General features: G+C 40.0%; 1 protein-coding gene and 1 long non-coding RNA gene across 3 annotated transcripts in view; one reads left to right on the top strand and one right to left on the bottom strand.

Annotated features, from left to right (window-relative positions):
* Positions 1-21,888, bottom strand: part of glcci1a (glucocorticoid induced 1a) — a gene marked incomplete at its 5' end in the record, with an annotated part of 33,994 nt that extends 12,106 nt beyond the window's left edge. Inside the window, 3 exons of the mRNA XM_076879056.1 lie at positions 4,800-4,859; positions 5,079-5,125; positions 21,609-21,888. Coding sequence (XP_076735171.1) covers positions 4,800-4,859; positions 5,079-5,125; positions 21,609-21,888 — 387 coding nt within the window. The remainder of the gene's footprint in view (positions 1-4,799; positions 4,860-5,078; positions 5,126-21,608) is intronic.
* Positions 13,404-15,225, top strand: LOC143414690 (uncharacterized). Of its 2 annotated transcripts, XR_013095375.1 has the most exons (4): positions 13,404-13,615; positions 14,427-14,665; positions 14,763-14,874; positions 15,188-15,225. It is a non-coding gene; the product is annotated as an uncharacterized LOC143414690 (long non-coding RNA). The 2 variants fall into 2 exon arrangements; XR_013095374.1 differs by lacking the exon at positions 13,404-13,615 and having other exon boundaries at positions 14,310-14,665.
* Positions 21,889-23,284: the final 1,396 nt, after the last annotated feature.

The following is a 23,284-nucleotide window of genomic DNA, read 5'->3' as shown; positions in this document are numbered from 1 at the left end:
CACTCTGCTGGAATTACAAAGGAAAACACAAGAAGCTGTGAGAGCAGACACCATGAAATGGTGACATACAACAGTCACAAATTTGAACACGATGTGACCTTGCACAGTAGTTACAGACTGAAACCACACAGCCAGACAAATCTCTTTACATTCACCTCAGTCAGCCACTCATCACTTCCCTTTCTGTAGTGAGCAAAGCTCCAAAATGAAGTAATGGAATATGCCAGCACTAGTCCACCAAGTAGAGCAGGGCGATATGGCCAAAAATATTTATCACAATATATATTTGAAAATTTGCGATAACGATATAACTGAACTTGTACTTGTGAGCATGCATTTTCTTCAGCATTGGAGTCCTGCGTGGTGCGCGTGGCTCAGTGCTTTACTTGTTGTTTGCTTTGAAACAATTGTACCTGCTAATTCCAGGTCTTTCTGTCTCTCTCCACAACTGTTCCTTGGCTCTTGGACAACTCCTTTGACCATTTTTTTCACTCCTCTGTCTGAAACCTTGCAAGGAGCATCAAGTCGTGTTCAGTTTATCATAAAATGATGTTCTTTCCACTTCTGGATTATGATCCCAACAGCCCTTACTGGAACGGTCAGTATTTTAAAAATTCCTGTGCAGAAGATGTCATCAATATATTTTGAAACAATAAGGCTGTGAGAGTTGGGTAGGGCGATATGGCCAAAAATATATATCATGATATAGATTTGAAAATTTGCGATAACGATATAACTGACGATATAATTTCTGCGAGACAAAATACAACTCCACAACTTTACTAGTGCAAAAAAACATCCATTTATTTTCACTTAAACAAGCAGCTGTTTATTATGTACATTAAACCTATATAAACATTTAACAGCGCAAATGCAAATTCCTTGCTGAAAGTTTAACCAAAAGGCATTTCCAGTAGAAATGGGCTGACATATCCTGAGCATAACCATGTATAATATCCACTGAAGTTAAAAAGAGGTGCTTTGCAACATTAAACTGCAGTGTGCAGTACGTATTTTTCGGACCATAAGGTGCACGGGATTATAAGGCACATTAAGCGAAACAAAACAGTCAGATAAATCAAACTTTATTAAACTCATTCTTCTTGCTTCCTCCACTTCTGTACCATTGATTCATTAATGCTGTATTCTATCACAGCTGCTATTCCCATGTTGTTGCAGTCTATTAATGACTAAACTTTTATTGTGGATGGATTTTCTCAGTTGTTCTCCTGACTGAAGTTTGGTCCGTTTACAGCATCCTGCCATGCGATTGCATTTGTCTCTAACCACCAGGAACCTTCACGTTAACTTTTATTGAGTGGAAACGTGTTAGCGTTCATCCTGCAGCTTCACTGTTTATGTTATGCTAACATAGCTGTGTCACTAGCGATCACGTAGCACATCATTATATACCAGCTAGCCCAACTTCAGTAACCTTACAAACGCCACTGCTGTTTAGTTCTCCGTCTTCATTTATGTTGGATGTGATAGCAGAGCTGTACGCTTGAATTTTTTCAGAAATCTCTCAGTCAGAACGTGCTATAGAGATTGAAAATGTGACGTCATTCTGGGGTAAAACCGCAAAGGATTCTGGGAATGCGTGACAAGCGGTACTAGCACACGCAGGCTTTCACATGAAAACAGTCACTCAGCGATAAAAAGAAACACAAAAAATGGCAAGAAGCTGTTGTATTATTAACTGCAATAGCCGGTCGCATGACAGCCACGGGAAGCCGACGGGTAAAGAGATCGGTTGTTATCGGATTACGTCGCGGAAGAAAAATTGTTTAAGCCGTGTTTCCGAAGTAACAAAGAGCCGACGGATGGCCTGGATTGCAGCCATTCGAAGACCAAATATAACGTTCCAGAACACTCCAGCTCACATGTTAGTCTGCTCCAAGCATTTCCACAAAGGTAAGTCTTCTAGTAGTTATTACGTAGTTTATCATAACATAATTGTTGATGTAGGTTACAAATAAGTCTTATATTGATTTGAATTGAATTCGTTGCGCTATGCTGCTTTGTTCACGGTGGCTTTGCGGGCTAATGTTTGTTGTGTTTTGTAGGAAAACCAGCCTACAAAATGCTGGAATGCGATCCAGACTAGGCCGCCCTCTATCAACCTGGGTCATACAGAGTTTAAAGCTGCTACCACAGCCAGATTTGATCGGTTAAGAGAGAGAGCGATATCAAAACAGCCACAAAAAGTCCCGCATGTATGTGCCCAAGTGTTGTACTGAAGCAAGCAAGTGATGAATAACTGTTTTCCAGTATGTTGCTTTGCTATTTTTTTTTTGCATTGTTGATTTGTTTTTTACCGAAGCAGGTGATAAAGCATAATCAAATACAATTTTGCCTCTTTCTTGTAAGATTCTATAATAGAATGAAACAATAATGCCAGTTATAAGTAAAGACAATAAATTGAATGAATTACAAAACACTCATTTTACTTCTATTAGATCTGAAAATGTTGTGTAACACTACAACCTGAAATGACAAATAGATTGCGTTAGCCTGTACAGGAGATAAAGGAAAAAAAATTAACAACAGCGGTGAAATGGAACAGTCCAAATCACCAAAGTAAACTGGACCTGGGCTTGTTGCAGGGATCTAAAGTTACTAAACATTTTGTGAGTGTATGAACTCACACTTATGACCATATAATAATAAATATGTGCGTGATGAAAGTTGGGCAGCACGCTAACGTCCTTACTACACTCTGTATGCTCGTATGGGTCTGACCCTTTCACGCCTTTGATTTTTTTCCTCGTCCTTTTTTTTGCCTTTTCGTCAAGTCTGTCTTTGTACGGCCCTGCTGTGTTCTCCGTCGTTTTGTACATCACTGTTTTTGGGGCAAATAAAATGCAAGTAGGGATTAAAACCGCAGAATTAATGATTACCGGTGCTGGAAATACTAGCACTTGATGCAGTGTTTTGATTTTGTTGCCACGGGTACCCACAAAGCAATGCGCGAAAGTCACATGGTCTGTCAATCTCTATATCAAGCTTAGGTAACAAGCAAAACTAGCGAGCTAACTTCCGCTAACTTCTAACTCCGTTAAATGTAATAAATTCTGTTTTCATGGATGCCTGGATGTCAAACTTCATAGTTACACCTGGTAAAGCAGCAATGCTGATCGTTTTATTAAAGATGAAAGAATTTAGACAGTTTGTAACTCTCAGTGATGCTGCAGTGTTCATTTGACTTTGGGATCTGAAGAAGATGGAGTTTAGGACCCAGATTACTTCCAGATTTACGAGCACCTTAGTCCAACAAATACGGTAATAACGACGGCCCCTTGCATGTTCTACAAAAAAAATGTGCTTTGGTGGGTATCTGACGGACAAACACCAAACCAGTTCCACATCACTGAAGCTGCGCCATTTTTACAAACCAATTCTGGTTCATCCGTTTCACTCAACGATCCGCTTTCCCCCTTCTCATTCTCCGTTGCCGCCATGCTTTTTCGGACATGTGCGTATGAAAACAAATGCACTGCGCATGCGCGTTTTACCCATATTCTATCGCGATATTTCATTTTCTTATCGTTGCCTAACATTCTACCGGTATTACCGTGAATGGTATAATATGGCCCAGCCCTACCACCAAGTCATATAATTCAGTATCAGATGGATTAGTAGTCTAACGTGTGATAATTTTATCAGAAATCAGCTTCTATAGAAAGCTAAACTTCAACAGACTTACCCCACAGTAGGGCTGCTCAATTAATCGAATTTTAATCTCGATTACGATCTGGGCTTTCAACGATCATTAAAAATGACGGAGCCGATTATTAGCACCTCCCTCGTGCTTTACTCTCGCGCTGCTCCGTGTGGCAAATCGAGCGCACCTCTCTGCATTTCGAATACGCGTCACAACAATTAAGAGGACCCGAGGGAAGCTCGGAAAGCTAAGCAGAAGTTATTTGGAGAGGAGAGTGACTGCTGTTGGTTGAAAAGAGAGGTAAAAAAACTTCAGTGGTGTGGACACATTATGGGTTCGCGGAGTCAGACGTGGATCAAGTAGACACAGTGTGTAAACTTTGCTACGGTGTCGTAGCTGCACCACAGAGCAACACTGCAAAGTTCACTAAACATAGATGTTTACATTTTTCATTTATTTTTTTATATTGCAAACATTTGCACTGTTATCAGTATTTGCACACTATTTTATATTATTTTTTGACAATCTTTAAAGTCATTATTCAACACATTGTTATTGTTAAATAAATATCGTCAAATAATCGAGATCTCAATTTCAGTGAAAATAATCGTGATTATCATTTTTGCCATAATCGAGCAGCCCTACCCCACAGTCAGTCATACTAAAGTAATTAATCAGAGATTAAACAATTAAATGACAGAAAAGTTTCTGTTTTTCAATTACAATAGACTTTGTTTTGTTTTTTTCAATGAGCAACTCGAAATTTTTCTGAAATGTTGCACATTTATTCCTTACCATTTAAACTCAAAGAGTTGTGCTGACAGATTTCTTTTTGACAGAAAGGGCAGTTACACTGGTTCAACCAATTTAAGATTAAAGTGGGTTGTATGTAGCCAACAATGTAAAATGAGTTTGATATTCCTGGTTTAGAGACTATATGACAGTGAGTCTTCTCTCGTGAATAGCTTTTTAAAAAGGGCAACAAGGGTTGTAGACATTTGTGATTTGCTCAATTTCTCAATTTCAGCTTCATATTAAAGCTTATAGCTGATAGTTCTGCCTATCAAAGTAAGGACCATTTCCTTTCAAGCGTTTAGTATCATACCTCTTTGAACTCGTCAGCACTGCCTCAGGATGCAGAGCAAATTGAATGGTCTTCTTTCTTTCGCGTTTCGTCACTCCAACATCCAGGTGTCTGAACACAGCAGCAGATTAATAGCTGTTAACTTAAAACTGTTTTCCCTACAACACCTCAATGAGTGTGTGTTATGAAATTGTTCTGACTAGCAATGACTCTCAACATCTTAGTCAAGACGTGGAATAAATAAGTAAACCTGCCTTTTCCTAAACCATAATGAATTTATCTCTTCTGGGGATAATAGATTCATAGAATATATGAAGTGTGTGGGCTCACCTGTGTGGATTTATCTTTCATATAAGATGAGTAGTGCACATGTGGATCTCAAGATCACCGTCCAGTTATAGTGTCCAGAGAGTAAGTCCACAGAATAAAACCTAATCTCAAAATAAAAAAGTAAAATTCATTAAAATCTCTGTAAAACATTAAAATGATATTACAGATGATTATTTGCTATCCATATTTGTTCCACTGTGCAACATGAGTTGCATTATAGTATGAAGACTTCTTGTATCTGTGCTTGCAGAGGAATTATCCATGATGCCAGAGGTAATTACATGGTCACAGCTGCTCCAAGACAAACAAATCAAATCAAACTAAAAAAAAATGTTAAAATACATTTCAATACAGGAAACAAATGGTAAATCGTCTGTATTTGTATAGCACTTTTCTAGTCCCTAAGGACCCCAAAGCGCTTTACACATCCAGTCATCCACACATTCACACACTGGTGATGGCAGCTACATTGTAGCCACCCTGGGGCGCACTGACAGAGGCGAGGCTGCCGGACGCTGGCGCCACCGGGCCCTCTGACCACCACCAGTAGGCAACGGGGGTGAAATGTCTTGCCCAAGGACACAACGACCGAGACTGTCCGAGCTGGGGCTCGAACCGGCAACCTTCCGATTACAAGGCGAACTCCCAATTCTTGAGCCACGATCGCCCTTTACAAATTTTAACAAATCACCGGGCCTTCATCAATGTGCTCCAACCCATTTAGGCTAAAGTTAGTCAGGCCTTCAATTTTTTCTCTGAATTAAACACAGAAGTGTTAAAGAAACAACAAAGTTTCTTACTAAGAAACAAAGTATCAGTGTAATTTGATGAATGCAAGCCAAACAAGCCAGGTGCATCACAAGTAGGGCTGGGCGATATGGCCTAAAATCCATATCGGGATATAATTTAAACCATGTGCGGTAACGATATATATCGTGATATATTATTTTCTTCTGTATAACGTATTTTCCACACTTAAAATCCTTTAATTTTCACAAAAATCGTGAGTGTGCCTTATGTATGAATTCTGGTTGTGCTTACTGACCTCGAACCGATTTTGGCAGAAATCTGTTAAAAAATGTTTTAGTACAACTTTGGTAAGCTGCACTGCTTGATGGATTGTCAGAGCATTACGGCTGCCGTAGTGAGGAGCTTCGCGGAGTAAACTGAGTCCAAAACTCCGTCCGCTTCAGGTTCCAAAGTCAAACGAACACAGAGTTAAAAACGGTCTAAATTCTTTCATCTTTAATAAAATCATCAGCGTTGCTGCTTTACCAGGTGTAACAATTAAGTTTAACATCCAGGCATCCATGAAAACAGAATTTATTAAATTTAACTGAGTTAGAAGTTAACAGGAAGTTAGCTCGCTAGTTTCCACCTAAACATGACATACCATGTTCTGACTGAGAGATTTTTGAAACTAATTAAAACGTACAGCTCTGCTACCACTTCCAATATAAATGAAGACAAAAAACTAAACAGCAGTGGCGTTTGCAGGGTTACTGAGGTATATAATGTTGTGCTACGTGATTGCTAGCGACACAGCTATGTTAGCATAACATTAGCACAGTGAAGCTGGAGGATGAACGCCAATTTTTTTCCCACTCGATAAAAGTTAACGTGAGGGATTTTATTTTATTAAATTACAAGCCATTTTTTTTCATTTTTTGGTTACACAACCACCCATCACTACTCATGACAGCCTATGCTGCTGCAAATGTATAAACATACTGGGAAAACTATTAAGGTACTTGACGTTTTTTTGTTGCAACTGTGTGGTACCTAAATGAGATGTGGGCTACTGCTGACACTGTCATCTCATGTGAGGGCCACTTTAGCGTTCAAGTAGTAAAAAAAAAAACACAAACACAAACAAACAAGAAAACACCCACAAATATTTCTGAAGATGTAATGTTTTGTTTGTTTTTTTTAAATTTCAAATATTGTATAACAAGACAAAACAGAAAACGTGAATGCAAATGTTTTTCTCACTCTTAACTGAAGCCTTTCATTAAACTACCAAATAAACACATTGGTCCTCTCTTTCTGACAAGTGGCAGCACTTCTGCTATAACTGTGTTCGTATTTAACAAAATAAAAATGCAGACATAAGTGTACACATTAGTTTTTGACTCTCTCACTGAAGTTTGAGACCCCTGGTCTAGAGCGACTCATTTTCAGTTATACTTTCTACCAGTAGCAGAGCACTTTATTTTCAGTTGCTTATGTGAGCGAAGACCCTGGAACTTACTGTTAAGTTGCAGGGGAAGTTGCAGAGTTTAATCATCCATCCATTCTCTTCCGTTTATCCTTATCAGGGTCATGGGGGGCTGGAGCCTATCCCAGCCACAGGTCGCCAGCCTGATGCAGGGCTAACACAGAGAGAAAGACAACCATTCATGCTCACATTCACACCCATGTTCAATTTATATTCACCAAATAACCTAACCTGTCTAACGCCATGTCTTTGGGAGGAAACCAGAGTACCTGAAGAGAAGCCACACAAACACAGAAGGAACGTACAGTCTCCACACGGCCAGGTGGCGGAGTTGAACTCAGGACCTTCTTGCTGTAAAGCAACAGTGCTAATCACTGTGCCACTGTGAGTTTCTTTTATTTCCATTGAACAAAAGTTGATTTTTATTTGTATGTTTTCATAGCTCTTAGAAATAAAAACAGAACTGGCAAAAAATAAAAAATAGAATAAAAAATTGCAATTGGTACATCTCCCGCTATAGTGAATGCCAACTTTAAGTCATTAAATGTATGTTGAATGTTAAAGCATTATTTATGACATTACAAATATTTGTAATACATACAATAATATTTAATATCTCCCATGCAGCTTGTATTATTGTTAAATATGAAGGTAGGAATTTAATGAGAAATCCAACCCAATAATCTTCGTCTTTGGCTCCTCCTGCTGGAGCATTGAACCAATGTCATTAACCGGGAGAAAGTAAGCAAAAAACAAAAACCTTATAAAGTAAGAAAACTTAACTTCATATTTATTACCACAACAAATAGATATATTTGCTCAGTCATAAACTTCTACTACAGTGGGGCAAAAAAGTATTTAGTCAGCCACCGATTGTGCAAGTTCCCCCACTTAAAATGATGACAGAGGTCAGTAATTTGCACCAGAGGTACACTTCAACTGTGAGAGACAGAATGTGAAAAAAAAATCCATGAATTCACATGGTAGGATTTGTAAAGAATTTATTCGTAAATTAGGGTGGAAAATAAGTATTTGGTCACCTCAAACAAGGAAAATCTCTGGCTCTCACAGACCTGTAACGTCTTCTGTAAGAAGCTTTTCTGTCCCCCACTCGTTACCTGTATGAATGGCACCTGTTTGAACTCATCATCTGTATAAAAGACACCTGTCCACAGCCTCAAACAGTCAGACTCCAAACTCCGCCATGGCCAAGACCAAAGAGCTTTCGAAGGACACCAGGAAAAGTATTGTAGACCTGCACCAGACTGGGAAGAGTGAATCTACAATAGGCAAGCCGCTTGGTGTGAAAAAATCAACTGTGGGAGCAATCATCAGAAAATGGAAGACATACAAGACCACTGATAATCTCCCACGATCTGGGGCTCCACGCAAGATCTCATCCCGTGGGGTCAAAATGATCATGAGAACGGTGAGCAAAGATCCCAGAACCACACGGGGGGACCTGGTGAATGACCTGCAGAGAGCTGGGACCAAAGTAACAAAGGTCACCATCAGTAACACACTACAACGGCAGGGAATCAAATCCCGCAGTGCCAGACGTGTTCCGCTGCTGAAGCCAGTGCATGTCCAGGCCCGTCTGAAGTTTGCCAGAGAGCACATGGATGATACAGCAGAGGATTGGGAGAATGTCATGTGGTCAGATGAAACCAAAGTAGAACTTTTTGGTATAAACTCAACTCGTCGTGTTTGGAGGAAGAAGAATACTGAGTTGCATCCCAAGAACACCATACCTACTGTGAAGCATGGGGGTGGAAACATCATGCTATGGGGCTGTTTTTCTGCCAAGGGGACAGGACGACTGATCCGTGTTAAGGACAGAATGAATGGGGCCATGTATCGTGAGATTTTGAGCCAAAACCTCCTTCCATCAGTGAGAACTTTGAAGATGAAACGAGGCTTGGTCTTCCAACATGACAATGATCCAAAACACACCGCCCGGGCAACAAAGGAGTGGCTCCGTAAGAAGCATTTGAAAGTCCTGGAGTGGCCTAGCCAGTCTCCAGACCTCAACCCCATAGAAAATCTGTGGCGGGAGTTGAAAGTCCGTGTTGCTTGGCGACAGCCCCAAAACATCACTGCTCTCGAGAAGATCTGCATGGAGGAATGGGCCGAAATACCAGCTACTGTGTGTGCAAACCTGGTAAAGACCTATAGTAAACGTTTGACCTCTGCTATTGCCAATAAAGGTTATGTTACAAAGTTTTGAGTTGTATTTTTGTTATTGACCAAATACTTATTTTTCACCCTGATTTAAGAATAAATTCTTTACAAATCCTACCATGTGGATTCATGGATTTTTTTTCACATTCTGTCTCTCACAGTTGAAGTGTACCTCTGGTGCAAATTACTGACCTCTGTCATCATTTTAGGTGGGGGAACTTGCACAATCGGTGGCTGACTAAATACTTTTTTGCCCCACTGTATGTGTCACTGCAACGACTTGAGCAGCTCATGTTTCCTGGTTTAGCTGTTGGGCTGGCTGTTTGTTGTTTGGGGTCAGGAAAACTGTCACTTTAATGTTGCAGATTCTTCTGTAGACTTTTAAGGTTTTTATTCATCATCCTTTGAGTACCAAGTCTCTTTGTTATCACATCTAACTATTGAAGTTTCTCAGGTGACATCATGCACACATTGCTCAAGAGTTGTCTGCCATAGTAGATATGAAAAATGTGTAATGCTCAATTCGTTAGGTAAAATTAGCTGCACAGACGCTGTCACACCAAAAACCTCATGATTGCCTTAGTAAGATTGCAGTTGCCTGTAGCCTACGTGGAAGACACCGACTTGTCTACAAAAACTTGTGAAGTAGGGCTGGGCCATTTCATACCGTTCACGGTAATACCGGTATAATGTTGGGCAACGATAAGAAAATGAAATTCCGCGATAGAATATGGGTAAAACGCTCATGCGCAGTGCCTTTGTTTTCATAGGCACATGGTGGAAAAAGCATGGCGGAGACGGAGAATGAGAAGGGCGAAAGCGGATCGTCAAATGAAACGGATGAAGTGGAACTGGTTTGTAAAAATGCTGCAACTTCAGTGGTGTGGAACTGGTTTAGCTTTCGTCCGTCAGATACACAACAAAGCACTATTTTTGGTAGAGCATGCTAGCGGGCCGTCGTTATTACCGTGTTTTTTGGAAAATACGGCATACTTAAAATCAACCCTTTGATTTTTCTGAAAATTGACAGAGCCCCTTATAATCCCGTGTGCCTTATGTATGAACTCTGGTTGTGTTTACTGACCTCGAAATTATTTTATGTACACGGCGCTCGCAAATCTGTCAAATGTTGTAGTACGACTTTGCTAAGCTACGAACCCGCGCCGCGGCAACATAATGTTACCGTATTGTGTGTGTATAACCTCTTTTTAAGTTTTGTGGATATTATACATGGTTATGCTGAGGATATGTCGGCCAGTTTCCACTGGAAATGCTTTTTGGTTAAACTGTCAGCAAAGAATTTGCATTTGCACTGTTACATTTTTATATAACTTTAATGCACATAAAAAAAAAAAAAAAAAAACAGCTGCTTGTTTAAGTGAAAATACATTGATGTTTGTTTGCTTGTTTGTTTTTTTGCACTAATAAAGTTGTGGAGTTTTAAAGTATTTTGTCTAGTGTCAATAATATCATCAGTTATATCGTAATTGCAAATTTTCAAATGTATATCGTGATAAATATTTTTGGTCATATCGCCCTGCTCTATTGCGAAGTACCAACAGTAGTAAAACCTTAACAAGTGCAATAGAACCTGAAAGAGAATGTTTGATGAAAAATATCAGTGACTCGCACAATATGCTAGAGACCAATGACAAGGAGAGTTTTACGAACCGATCAGCCAAAACTGCAAAAATCTCTTTCTCTAGGAATCTAGATCAGTGGTCCCCAACCCCCGGGGCATGGACAAGTACCGGGCCGGGAGAGTTCAGGCTCGGATGTCAAATTTATGGTTTTCAGGGTTTTTATCGTTAACTCTGTTTCCCTGGGTCTTTTCCCGTGTTGTAGTTGTGCGTCTTATTTTGAAAGCAATATTTACACGTTACCATAGCAACCAGAGAGCATTAAGGGGCAGAGATGAGGATGTTACTCTTAATGTTGTTGGCGCATTTCAGGAGGACGCTGCTAATAAAGTTACACAATTACACAGTGAATTTGCGTTTATTATTATATTTACAAAATACCACAGTTTTTGTCTTGGTCATATCATTTTATTTTGTTGTATTTATCCGCCACACCTTAAAGGCTGGTCTGTGAAAATATTGTCTGAAATTAAACTGGGCCGTGGTGCAAAAAAGGTTGGACCGCTGATCAAGATCATGTGTTCATGTCAGTCAAGTCTTCACTCAACTATAAGAAAATGGTGAAAATAAATTAATGGCTATGCAATACGCAATAACTTTTTTGTACTCTAAAATGGCTTATGACGTTTGAACTAAAGCAGACTGTTCAGTTCAGTTGTCATAAAATGTGGATTGATCAAAACCACAGCCGTTGTTTTACATTTTGTAAGCGTTGTGGTCAGGTATCACCATAAAGCAGATAATGAAAATGTGGCGTAATATTCTGTTCTTTTTAACTGAAATTTGGAACTGGGCGATATGGGACATGAATTATCCTGATCACTTTTTCATATCAGTATATAGTAATATGTATCACTACAGGTCAGTACAGGTAAGCCATCTGGGTCTTTCTTTTCTAGGTATTGGCTAATGAGTGAATGACACTCAGCTAATAAAGTTTAAAAATATTTATTGAAACAAAAACAACACCACACAGCCATTTCAGAATTTGAGAATTTTAACTGTCCTTTTTTGCAAGTCCATAAACTCAGAATTCAGTTCTTTTCAGTTTCTTCAGTTCAGGTATGTGTATGTCAAAAAGTTAGTGTTGTTAATAGTACCCAGTAGGGATGGGTACCAATATCCGGTGCCATTATGGCCGAAAAGCAGCGCACATTTCGGTGCTTTATTTCAGTGCTTTTTTTTCCTGAGATGTCATAAACTTTGGCTGTACTTCACAGCAAAAGATGTAAACTCAGCAGCCTGCAACAAGTGCTTTACGGTGATACTGTGCAAAGGAGGTAACTCCTCGAATCTGATGAAACACCTGGCGACGCATAGCATTATGTTAAAAGCCGAGAAATGCACCGTATTTGATAGCTTGCTGCGAGACCTCACACCGAGCACATCTACTGCGGGTGTGGTGCCTGTTATCGGACCCGGAGTTAGCAACATCCCCCAAAAACCCGAAGAGGAGACTCCTGGCCCCTAGCCCTGCCAGTGTAGCAGAAATGATGAGGATGATGATGGCAGCAGCAGCCTTTCTTCTCTGCGTGAGTAGCTTAATGTTGTTCGTGTGTAATTTACGTTGAGTAGGCTAACCACGTTATTACATTAATGCATGTATGGTGAACTAGCAAACACCGTCGTAGTTACATGCGGCTGTCTTCTTGTTTGATAGAGTGATACCATATATGCCCTACAGCTGCAAAAAAGGCTAACATTGTTATCTTTTTACAGAAAAAACAGCTGAACATGAGAGGTTTTAGGACAAAGTTTGTATTTTCCATTGTTTAAACACCAGTTCCAACCAAAGGAGGTATGTTGTATCAACAGAAAAGGCTAACTTGGTTATCATTTTGCAGAAAAAAAGAGACTGCTAAAAATAAAAACATAAGAGGTTTTTGGATAAAGTTTGTGTTCTCCATTCTTTAAGCACCGGTTCGAGCACCGGTTCGAGCACCGTTTAAGCACCGGCACGTTTCAAAAGTACCGGTTTGGCACCGGTATTGGATAAAACCTAAACGATACCCATCCCTAGTACCCAGATGGTGTATTGCTTCAGATCTGAAAAACTTGTAATGTAGCTACAGAACCTGCCCAGATAGCAAGGAGACATTGAACAGATGTTGATTTTCCATCTGAACCATCAGAATCGTCAGGATTGAAATGTCAACACAAAACCAATGTTGAAACAACATTGAAATACTGATGAAACCTTACACTGACATTGAAATAACATTGATTCACTGTTGTTCTGTCATCGTTGATTGTTGATCTATTTATAGTTGACAAGGTGATAACAATCACGTTGAAAAACCATCGATTTATGGTTGAGCGGGAAATTAAAGCTGCTACCACTTGGACTATTCCGCAGCACCCCTATCACATTGGTACATCCCTCCAGGTAACCATTGTCTTGTACAGTAGAGCGGGACATTAGATTTACTCTCAGCGGAATTGACCGGAGAAGGCATCAGTTCATGCACTGCACTGGCCTGCACCACGATTAGTATAAGGTAAGAATGAATGACTTTTGTTCTATTCGTTATTTCCACGGTTGCATTTGAATAACAGTAAAAACAAAACAAACTTGTTAATGTAAAGTTTCGGATAAAATGTGGGAGCCCGAAATTGTGTCTACTTTCATCTTACAATCCGGCAACAAATAAATTGCACTGCAAACAAAGTCTATCAACAAAGAAAACATTTTCGTTTCATACTTTTCCGTTATATTCCCTTACAAAGCTAGCTTTAACGCTTCGAGGGTTCCTTTGTTCTTGCCGTCGCCTCGGCGCTTGACCCAGACTTTCGCTCTGTAGTTGCTTTTTAGCATAGTACTACAAAAAATTGTAAATCTGTGATATATGATTGATAAACGTAAAGGTAACTGTATAAATGTGTTCAATGACTTTGTTACTTTTAATGATTGGTGAGCACCCGCTTCGATTCGCACTCAATTCAACCTTTACGCTGCACGCTCACCTAACTTGCGTTTGCACCTTTTGTCCACACGTAAACTGCGTTTAGCATTTACGTGTGGACGAGGAAGACGGAGAAAACGCAGCGTCAAAGGTGTGCGCCTATTTTGACGCCACACTGTGCGCCATGTTTTTGTCTCGGTGCCATGAATTCCTACAATGGCAGACTTAGACAAAATACTGTTAATTTTATTATCTTCAGTGTTTAAATGCTTATATATACGGGTTTGCTTGTAATTGTTGCCTATATACATTTTAAGCTATTATTTATTATTTAGTTCAATCAATAGATCAAGTTTTGTAGTGACTATGAAATATATTGTAATTATCTGTTTCCTGTTTATCCTAGACAGGGCAAAAAAGGACTCCAAATTAAAAAAAAGATAAAAATGAAAGACTGGTGCATTGTGCAGTTTAGCACTGGTGGTACAGAAATAGTCCCTAGATCATGGATAAATGGGGAGAAATTGTCATGGCCTCCATATCCTCCGTGAGACACATTCAGGATCCACGACACAGTAAAGAGGAGAGTTCATCCTGGTGCAACATGGCTCACCTATGCACCAGTCCGACTTCTAATAAGCCATGGTGGGTATCATCTGGATTGGTGTTGTATAAATGTAACAATAACAAGTTTTTCGTGTCCTAATTTATGTCTGGCCATACATTGTGTTTGTACTTCCAGACACATTTCACGAAGCAGAACGCAGTCTTCAGAAATATCTAAGTGAACACTGTGATATGTCTGACCTTCAGTCCGAAGCTGAAACTCAGACCAGTCATAAAAGAAAGCACAAGTAAAACTGTTTTTATTTCACAAACACATCTTTGATTGCTAAGAATTTATGATCTTGTCTTTTATACATATCTGTGGTGCTTGCATACTGCAATATCACCACATAATATAGTCCAAAAAGTGGAAGCTTGTAAACTTTTTATAAATGCAAAGCCGTGTACACTTGTGCACTTCAAAAATTCCTTGTATACTGTACCTTCTTGCACATCTGTTTCCTGTGTGTGTTGTTATAAATCAAACTGTAACTTCAGGAAAAAATATTCCAAAAGCACATTTGTAATTACTTATGACCGTTTTCAACTTTTTTTCTTTAGACCAAATCCCCTGTACACACATAGTGACTCAGAGGATGAACAGCCCACCAAAAAATGGTTTCCCCAGGCCCCTCGAGTGAAAATACCAGGTAATAAAATACTGTCTAGTGTCTTTGTACATATCTGTGTGTGACACAAGGAAACGTTTGACAAGTTGTCTGTATTCTTAAATACTTAAAAAAAATTTATCTTTTTCTGTCAGACCTGACGAGAGCTGTTAATGAACTCCGTGAGGAGGTCAGAGCCATCCGCAATACCGGCTGCAATGAATCGGTAGATGCTGGGGTACTGCCTCTGGATTTGCCCTTGCACAACATTGAGGAGCTAAACAATGCAGAGCCAGCTCTTCAATCACAAGAGGCAAATAAGGCAATGGTAAGTATATAAAGGTTATGTACACTTTGTAACTATAAATTGTAATAGCTGTCAGATGTGATTTAAATACATAACAACGGCCTGTTGATTAAACACACAAGCACTTGCATACACATTTAAGACATGAGACACGCTAATTCCATCTCTTAAAATGTGTCTATAGGTGAGACGCTTTGCCTTGATTGGAGCCTGACGCAGCAGTTAGGGGCAAACTCTATGTCCGAGTTTGTCTTTGCACAAGCAGTGCAGAAATGGCTCCGATACGCCCCAGATCGTTTGGGTGGGTGCAGGACGCACATCATGCAAAAAAATTACAAACTTCTGTGAATCATATAAACGTAAATAGGAAACTGTCTTTTAATAAAGTATTTAGCAAACGAAACATGCCTATTGACCTTTTTTTGTTTATTTTTTTCTCTCTTACATCACATGCAATGCTTTCTTATTTTAGGATATTAATATTGACATGATACATTGTGAGACATTTGGGGGGTTTTTTTATAAAGGGTGTCCAATTTAAGGAATAAGTACAATTATGTGTTTAGGTGGTTGAAGTATTGATGGAAACATGCAGTAGTTTAGTATTGGTTAAAATACCTATAAAGAAAGGTAGATTTCCAGTCATGATTTAACTGTTGTTTTAATAAAAAGCAACTGTGCGAAAGAGGTGGAAAATCAACACCATAGCTCAACAGTGTTTCAATATCAGAATCTGACATTGTTTCAATGTCAGCAGTATTAGAAAATATAACGTTGAATCAACGTCAGGTTTCAACATTGATTCAACATCAAAACCTGACGTTGTTTCAACGTTAAAAAAGGGTGCAAGAGTGACGTTAGGTCAACGTCACACTTCAACGTTGATTCAATGACACAGCCTGATATTGACTCAACATTGTTTCAATGTTTCCTTGCTATCTGGGTGATAGCTACGGCTGATCCTGAATCCTGACTTGCCACATGTGGATGAATTTGTCTCAGACTTCAATAACAAACCCGACCTGCACAAGGGAGTGACTATTTCTGCATTATTTTAGATTAGCTTAAGGTTAGTGCACAGAGAGCTTCATGGAATGCACACATACACAGAGTGAGTAAATAAAATACTGAACATGCCTAAGTAAATATATTTTTAAAAGTGCTATTAACATGAAATTCTCACCAGATGTTGTAACAACCCATACAATCCACACGTGCAAAGAACAAATCACAGACGTCCATAAATTATATGTAACAGTGAGAAATGACACAGAAAAAGGCTATTTAACACGCTTACTGAAATGTATTTAAAACATTGTACAAAAACCTTTGTCGGTGATGACTGCTTTAAGATGCATCCTGTATTGCTCAGGTGTGGTTTTGGTCCATTGTTCTACACCAAGGGTGGGCAACTCCAGGCCTCGAGGGCCAGTGCCCTGCAGGTTTTAGATCTCACCCTGGGTCAACACACCTGAATCAAATGATGAGTTCATTCATTGGAGAACTTCAAGACATGTTGAGGTCATTTAGCCATTTAAATCAGCTGTGTTGGGTTGAGGACACATCTAAAACCTGGAGGACACCGGCCCTCGAGGCCTGGAGTTGCCTATCCCACAAAGTCTTCAAATCTGGAAGGTTTGATGGCCCCCTTGTATGAACTCTGAGCCTTAGTTCCAGTTCCGTATGCTAAAAAACAGCCCCCTGCCATGTTATTCCCATTTCCAAACTTCACTGTTTCTATGGTGTTTTGGGGATAATGTGCAGTCAGATTTGGTCTCATCTGACCAGGCTATATTCTCCCAGAATTTCACAGGCTTGTCTAAATCTTGTTCTGTTAACTTTAAATGTACTTATGAGCATGCATTTTCTTCAGCATTGGAGTCCTGCGTGGTGCGCGTGGCATTTCCAGTAGAAAGGCATTTCCAGTAGAAATGGGCTGACACATCCTGAGCATAACCATGTATAATATCTAGGGATGGGTATCATTTAGGTTTTATCCGATACCAGTACCAAACCGGTACTTTTGAAATGGTGCCGGTGCTTAAACGGTGCTCAAACCGGTGCTTAAAGAATCAAGAACACAAAATTGGTCCAAAAACCTCTCATGTTCAGCTGTTTTTTTTGTAAAAAGATAACAATGTTAGCCTTTTCTGCAGCTATAGAGCATATATGGCATCACTCTTGGCTGGAAGCAGTGCTTAAACAATGGAAAAAACACAAACTTTGTCCAAAACCTCTCATGTTTAACTGTTTTCCACTTTTTCTTTGGTCATTTTAGCCTTTTTGGCCAGGGTGAAGGGAGTATCTGCCATCAAACAAGAAGACAGCCGCATGTAGCTATGACGGTGTTTGCTAGTTCACCTTACGTGCATTAATGTAATAACTAGAGGTGGGAATCACCATACATCCCACGATACGATATTATCACAATACTTAACGCACGATACGATATTATTGCAATTTTTTAAAAATATTTTGCGATATTCAGATTCTGTACATAAAGGTAAACTTTATCAATATTCATTTTATCTAATATCAAAGTCTCACACTCAGTCTTTCTCTCATTTCAGTCAGTTTTATTGTTGACAAACTGAACGGTTTGTATTACAGTCTAGTCCAACTTAACTGAATGCAACCATCTGGTACAATTATAGCTATTCTGAACTATGCAATTTATGAAAACTATGCAGCCCATTCAGCAACTGAAGAATTTGAAAGTAAATTAAAACAAAATATAATTTTACATTAAATAAAAAAGTTTAACTTAATTAAAATAAAACATGTCTTAAATTTAGTTTATTGCTGCCAAAAAAAAAGTTAAACACATTTGGACAGTGAAGGAATGTCAGGATTCTTGCTCAGAAAAAGGATCAACGTGCTCTGAAGTCAGAGCATGTTCCAGTCTACAAAAACTTTTGTAACAAAATATCGATTTCTGCTGTCCCTGTATCGATACATTATTAGCAAACAAAATATCACGATACTACACAGTATCGATTTTTTCCCCCCACCCCTAGTAATAACGTGGTTAGCCTACTCAACGTAAATTACACACGAACAACATTAAGCTGCTCACGCAGAGAAGAAAGGCTGCTGCTGCCATCATCATCCTCATCATTTCTGCTACACTGGCAGGGCTAGGGGCCAGGACTCTCCTCTTCGGGTTCTTGGGGGATGTTGCTAACTCCGGGTCCGATAACAAGCAACACACCCTTAGTAGGAACGGTGCATTTCTTGGATTTAAAAAAAAACAAAAAAAAAAAACGCTATGCGTCGCCAGGTGTTTCATCAGATTCGAGGAGTTACCTCCTTTGCACAGTATCACCGTAAAGCACTTGTTGCAGGCTGCTGAGTTTGCATCTTTTGCTGTGAAGTACAGCCAGACTTTTGACCGCTTCGCCTTGGGCATTTTTAGCGCTGCTCTAAAAGAACGTATGTACCTGGGCCCGCCTACTATCCTTGGAAACGTAAAATGATTGGCTAGAATCTGAAGCGTATCACATCTCAGTAAAAAAAATAAAGCACCGAAATGCACGCTGCTTTTCAGTCTGGTTACTACCGTTTATGTCAGAAACGATACCGGTACCCATCCCTAGTCATTTCTCATGGTTACACATAATTTATGGAGATTTATGGTTTGATTTCTTTGCATGTGTGGATTGGATGGGTTGTTACTAACATCCGGTGAAAATTTCATGTAAATAGCACCTTTAGAAATACATTTACGTAGAAAATTGGTCATGTGTTGAATACTTATTTTACCCACTGTGTTTGTGTTTACATTAATATATATGAACTACATAAAAAAAATAATATAATGTGTTAATGACTCTTGCTTCTGGTACCCCATGTGGTGACAAATGCTCTCAAGTGCTGACAACCAGGTGCTAATCAGTACTGCTGCCTTTGCTATACAGCCATCCTTTGAACGCCACAGGAGTCGGTTTGTGACAGTGGGATGGTGGGGGGTGGCATCTCCTGCACTGGAAAATCGAGGCTTGGTCATTATTGTCAATCTCAATGCAGCAACATAGGAAGAAAGGGATTCTGCAACCAGTGGCATTCCTATAGCTTCACAGTTTGGACCGAACTCCAAGACGACAACACATTTCCAGAATTTGGGAATGGAGAGGATTGAATGGCCTGTTTGCAGTTCTGACCTAAACCCTACCGAACACCATCCATTCGCTTCCACTTATCCTTTTCAGGGTCGCGGGGGGCGAAAGGCGGGGTACACCCTGGACAGGTCACCAGTCTGTCGCAGGGCTAACACATAGGGACAGACAACCATTCGCACTCACATTCACTCGCACATTCACACCTAGTGGCAATTTGGATTATCCAATTAACCTATCCCCACAAGCTGCATGTCTTTGGACGGTGGGAGGAAGCCGGAGTACCCGGAGAGAACCCACGCAAACACGGGGAGAACATGCAAACTCCACACAGAAAGACCCCAGCCTGATGGTGGAATTGAACTCAGGACCTTCTTGCTGTGAGGCAACAGTGCTAACCACCATGCCACCGTGCTGCCCCCCCTACCGAACACTTCCGGATATAATGATGAAATGTAAAAACTATGAAAAATTTCGTACAGGCCAGGTTAGTCTATGCCTGGCCTATGGTTAGTCTATGCCAACACCAATATCTCTCTGCAATATACACCACTGGTTACTAATTGCCCAGGGGTCATTTGATTTCCTTTAATATTAAAGGAAATAAAATTTACACCCCAAAAATGTAAGTAATAACCAGAGCAATAGCTAAACAATGTCACTAAAGAAATAATGATTGTTTATGGCATATTTAGGCCCCCAGACAAAACACCCTGGATTTCAGCAGTGATATTTACGTCAAGTGTAGATAACATCATGTAATAACCCACTCCAGAGAGATTAGCCAGGCTAACTGAAATAATCATGACATGTTTCATGTGTCTGTGTTGCACATGAGCCTGATAAATACTGGCATGTAGACAGAGACATGGATGATGAAGAGACTAGCCTACTTGCTCATAGTTTCCGTTTGTCTCTTAGGCCCCAATTACCAAAAGACCTAAATACAGTCAGTTGACAACATATTTTATTTCCCTTCCACTGACAGCAAACAGGTACATTTAGCAGATGAATAAAAAAACTGTTTGATGGAAATCTGGATAACCATCGATAACACTCAGATCAGAGAGTCGTGTTTATCTTCGACAGAGCAGCTGCATCATCGCCACCACACTGGAGTCTACAGCCTGACGTCGTTACCTCGTCACAATGTACCGTAGAAATCCTGTTTATCAGCTAATATCAAGTTATTGATTTTAAATAGTTGCTATACAGTGCCCCAACAATAAAACTGAACGCATGGGCGGAGCTGAAATAGTATTTAACTTCGGACGATAACAACCCAACTATGGCGAACATATGGCGATGATGTACCTCTTTGCTATTTCTAGCATCCAGCATCAGATAGGTCGACTGCATTACGACACACGTAGAGTGCTAGCAACTAGCCTAGCATAGCTCCCGAGTGTGGTGAGCTCTGACTTTGCTACAAGGGGGATGGTGCGCTAAACTACAGCTAGCTATTGAAATGTGTTATAATAAATGCTATACTGGCTTTAAACAAACACTCCCGGCCTTTGTCTGAATTATGACAATGAAATCTTGAATTTGGCGCAAGTCCATTTCACATGAAATTAAGTAATTTAGGAGTTGCTTCGACTGTTTGTTCCCTTTCCTCGGTATTTTGAGTCACCAAAACACAACGCGGCCCCCGCTTTTCGAACAGCATGAAAAATTAAGTATTTTATTTTCTCCGGTACTGAACAGGGGCCTACACATAGGCCGAACGCGAGGGTGGAACGTAACTATTCGGAAACAGGTTGGGTCTTTTTTTTAATCAAAGGACGCATTTATTCATTTATCGTCGAAACCATTCTATTGCCCGATTTGTCAAGCTACTTTGGTTTGGCAGTCGCTCAGTAGGTGACTGAACACCACTTAGCATAGCACGAAGCTAAACGATGATGGGTGCATTTAGGATAAACTTCATTTGCTAGACAGGAAGCGGTTACCTTTGGGAACAGGCAAGCTCCTGCTGTACAGCGGTGACACTCTCTGCCTGTGGACCAGGTTGCCGTCCGAGCCACTTCCACCCGGGTTGGCGGGACTGGAGCAACTGGACGTCGTAGGTCCTGTGTTGCTCCCGGCTAGAGGAAGAGGGGGGGTTGAGTTGTGTTGAATTCTACGCAGAAGCCGGTACAGTACCGTGACGCGGAGCGGCTGCACGCGGATCGTGGCGGTGGAGGTGTTACTGCTGCAGATAGAGATGAGGCTGTGGGAGAGGCGCCGAGTTTATTCCGCTGTTGTCGCTGGGACGAACTCGCTGTTGGCTGACCTGACTACCAGCAATTACTTCATTAGATTGTTTGTGATGTTAACATGGCGAACGTAACAGTTCCTTTTATAAGCTCACATTTTCACTAACGGAATTGCTTTTAACACAGTTGACAAAAGCTGTCCATGAAGTACACTTTGCCTTTCAGGTTACGAAAAATTCTCAACTTCAATTGACATGGCATGATTTCCACTTGTGCGCTGATTCTGAATAAAAATGTTTTTTTGGCAGAATTCAAACTTATGTTGCCACGCTTGCATATTTATTTGCACCTTAAAGTCAAACTAGTCCTCCCCCAAACCAACCATTCTCCAATACAGCAACGCAGTTACCTATCACTTCATATATTTTATGTGACGCCAGAGCCACGCCCACCTGGAGGACAAAACGGTACTGCGGTCCTTTGCCCTCCCGGCTTTGATCGCTTCGAGTTTAACTCGAAGATGCCACATAGTTGCTGTGCTATTGGATGCATAGCCCAACGTTTATTTACAACTGTCAGAAGCGTGTAGACTCTAAGGGTCTCAAATTGAAATGAGCCGTGGGCCACTGCTGGCACTGTCATCTCATGTGAGGGATACTTTAGGGTTCAAGTAGTACAAACAAACAAGAAAACACCCACAAATAATTCTGGAAATGCAGTGTTTTGTTTGTTTTTGAATTTTAAATATTGTATAACAAGACAAAACTCCAAACGTGAACACACATTTTTTTCTCACTAACTAACTGAAGCCTTTTACTGGTACTTAAATTTGTACTTGGTACTTTCTTTCTGGCCAGACACATGGCAGCACCTCTGCTATCATTTTTGTTCATATTTAACTAAAATGAAAATGCAGATATAAGTGTACACATTAGGTTTTGACTGCTAGTGAAAATTGTTTTCTTTACAAATAACTCTCACTGAACTAACACAACCAATCCCTCAACATGTTTGTACTCTCTGCTCATATTGCCTTCATATTAAATATTTTTTTGCTTTTTAAAGAAAGCATTTTAACATTGAGCTCAACAACAAACAAATCCTCTCTAACAAAAAAAAAGTAACTTCGTGGGCCAAACTCCATTATATTTCTTCATGTCAATATACGTAGCACTTATCTTTGCTAATGATGGGGAAATTCTTGTTGTTCACCTCCCACATGGTGGCGTTATTTACCCATCCACATAAAAAAATGTAGCTGTCCGTATTTTGAAAGCTTTCACTCTGGTAACAGGGTAATATGAGGGATTGTCTACAAGATACATGTAGATGTCACCGGACTGGAGCTGTGTGAGACATGTATCCACTTTCGGGGATTAAAATAAAGCTGCTGTGATATAATGTGGGCCACAAATTACCAGAATGCATAG

The sequence above is a fragment of the Maylandia zebra genome, linkage group LG22 (genome assembly GCF_041146795.1).
Source record: "Maylandia zebra isolate NMK-2024a linkage group LG22, Mzebra_GT3a, whole genome shotgun sequence".
Taxonomy (NCBI): Eukaryota; Metazoa; Chordata; class Actinopteri; order Cichliformes; family Cichlidae; genus Maylandia; species Maylandia zebra.
This window is presented reverse-complemented; position numbering and strand designations above follow the sequence as displayed.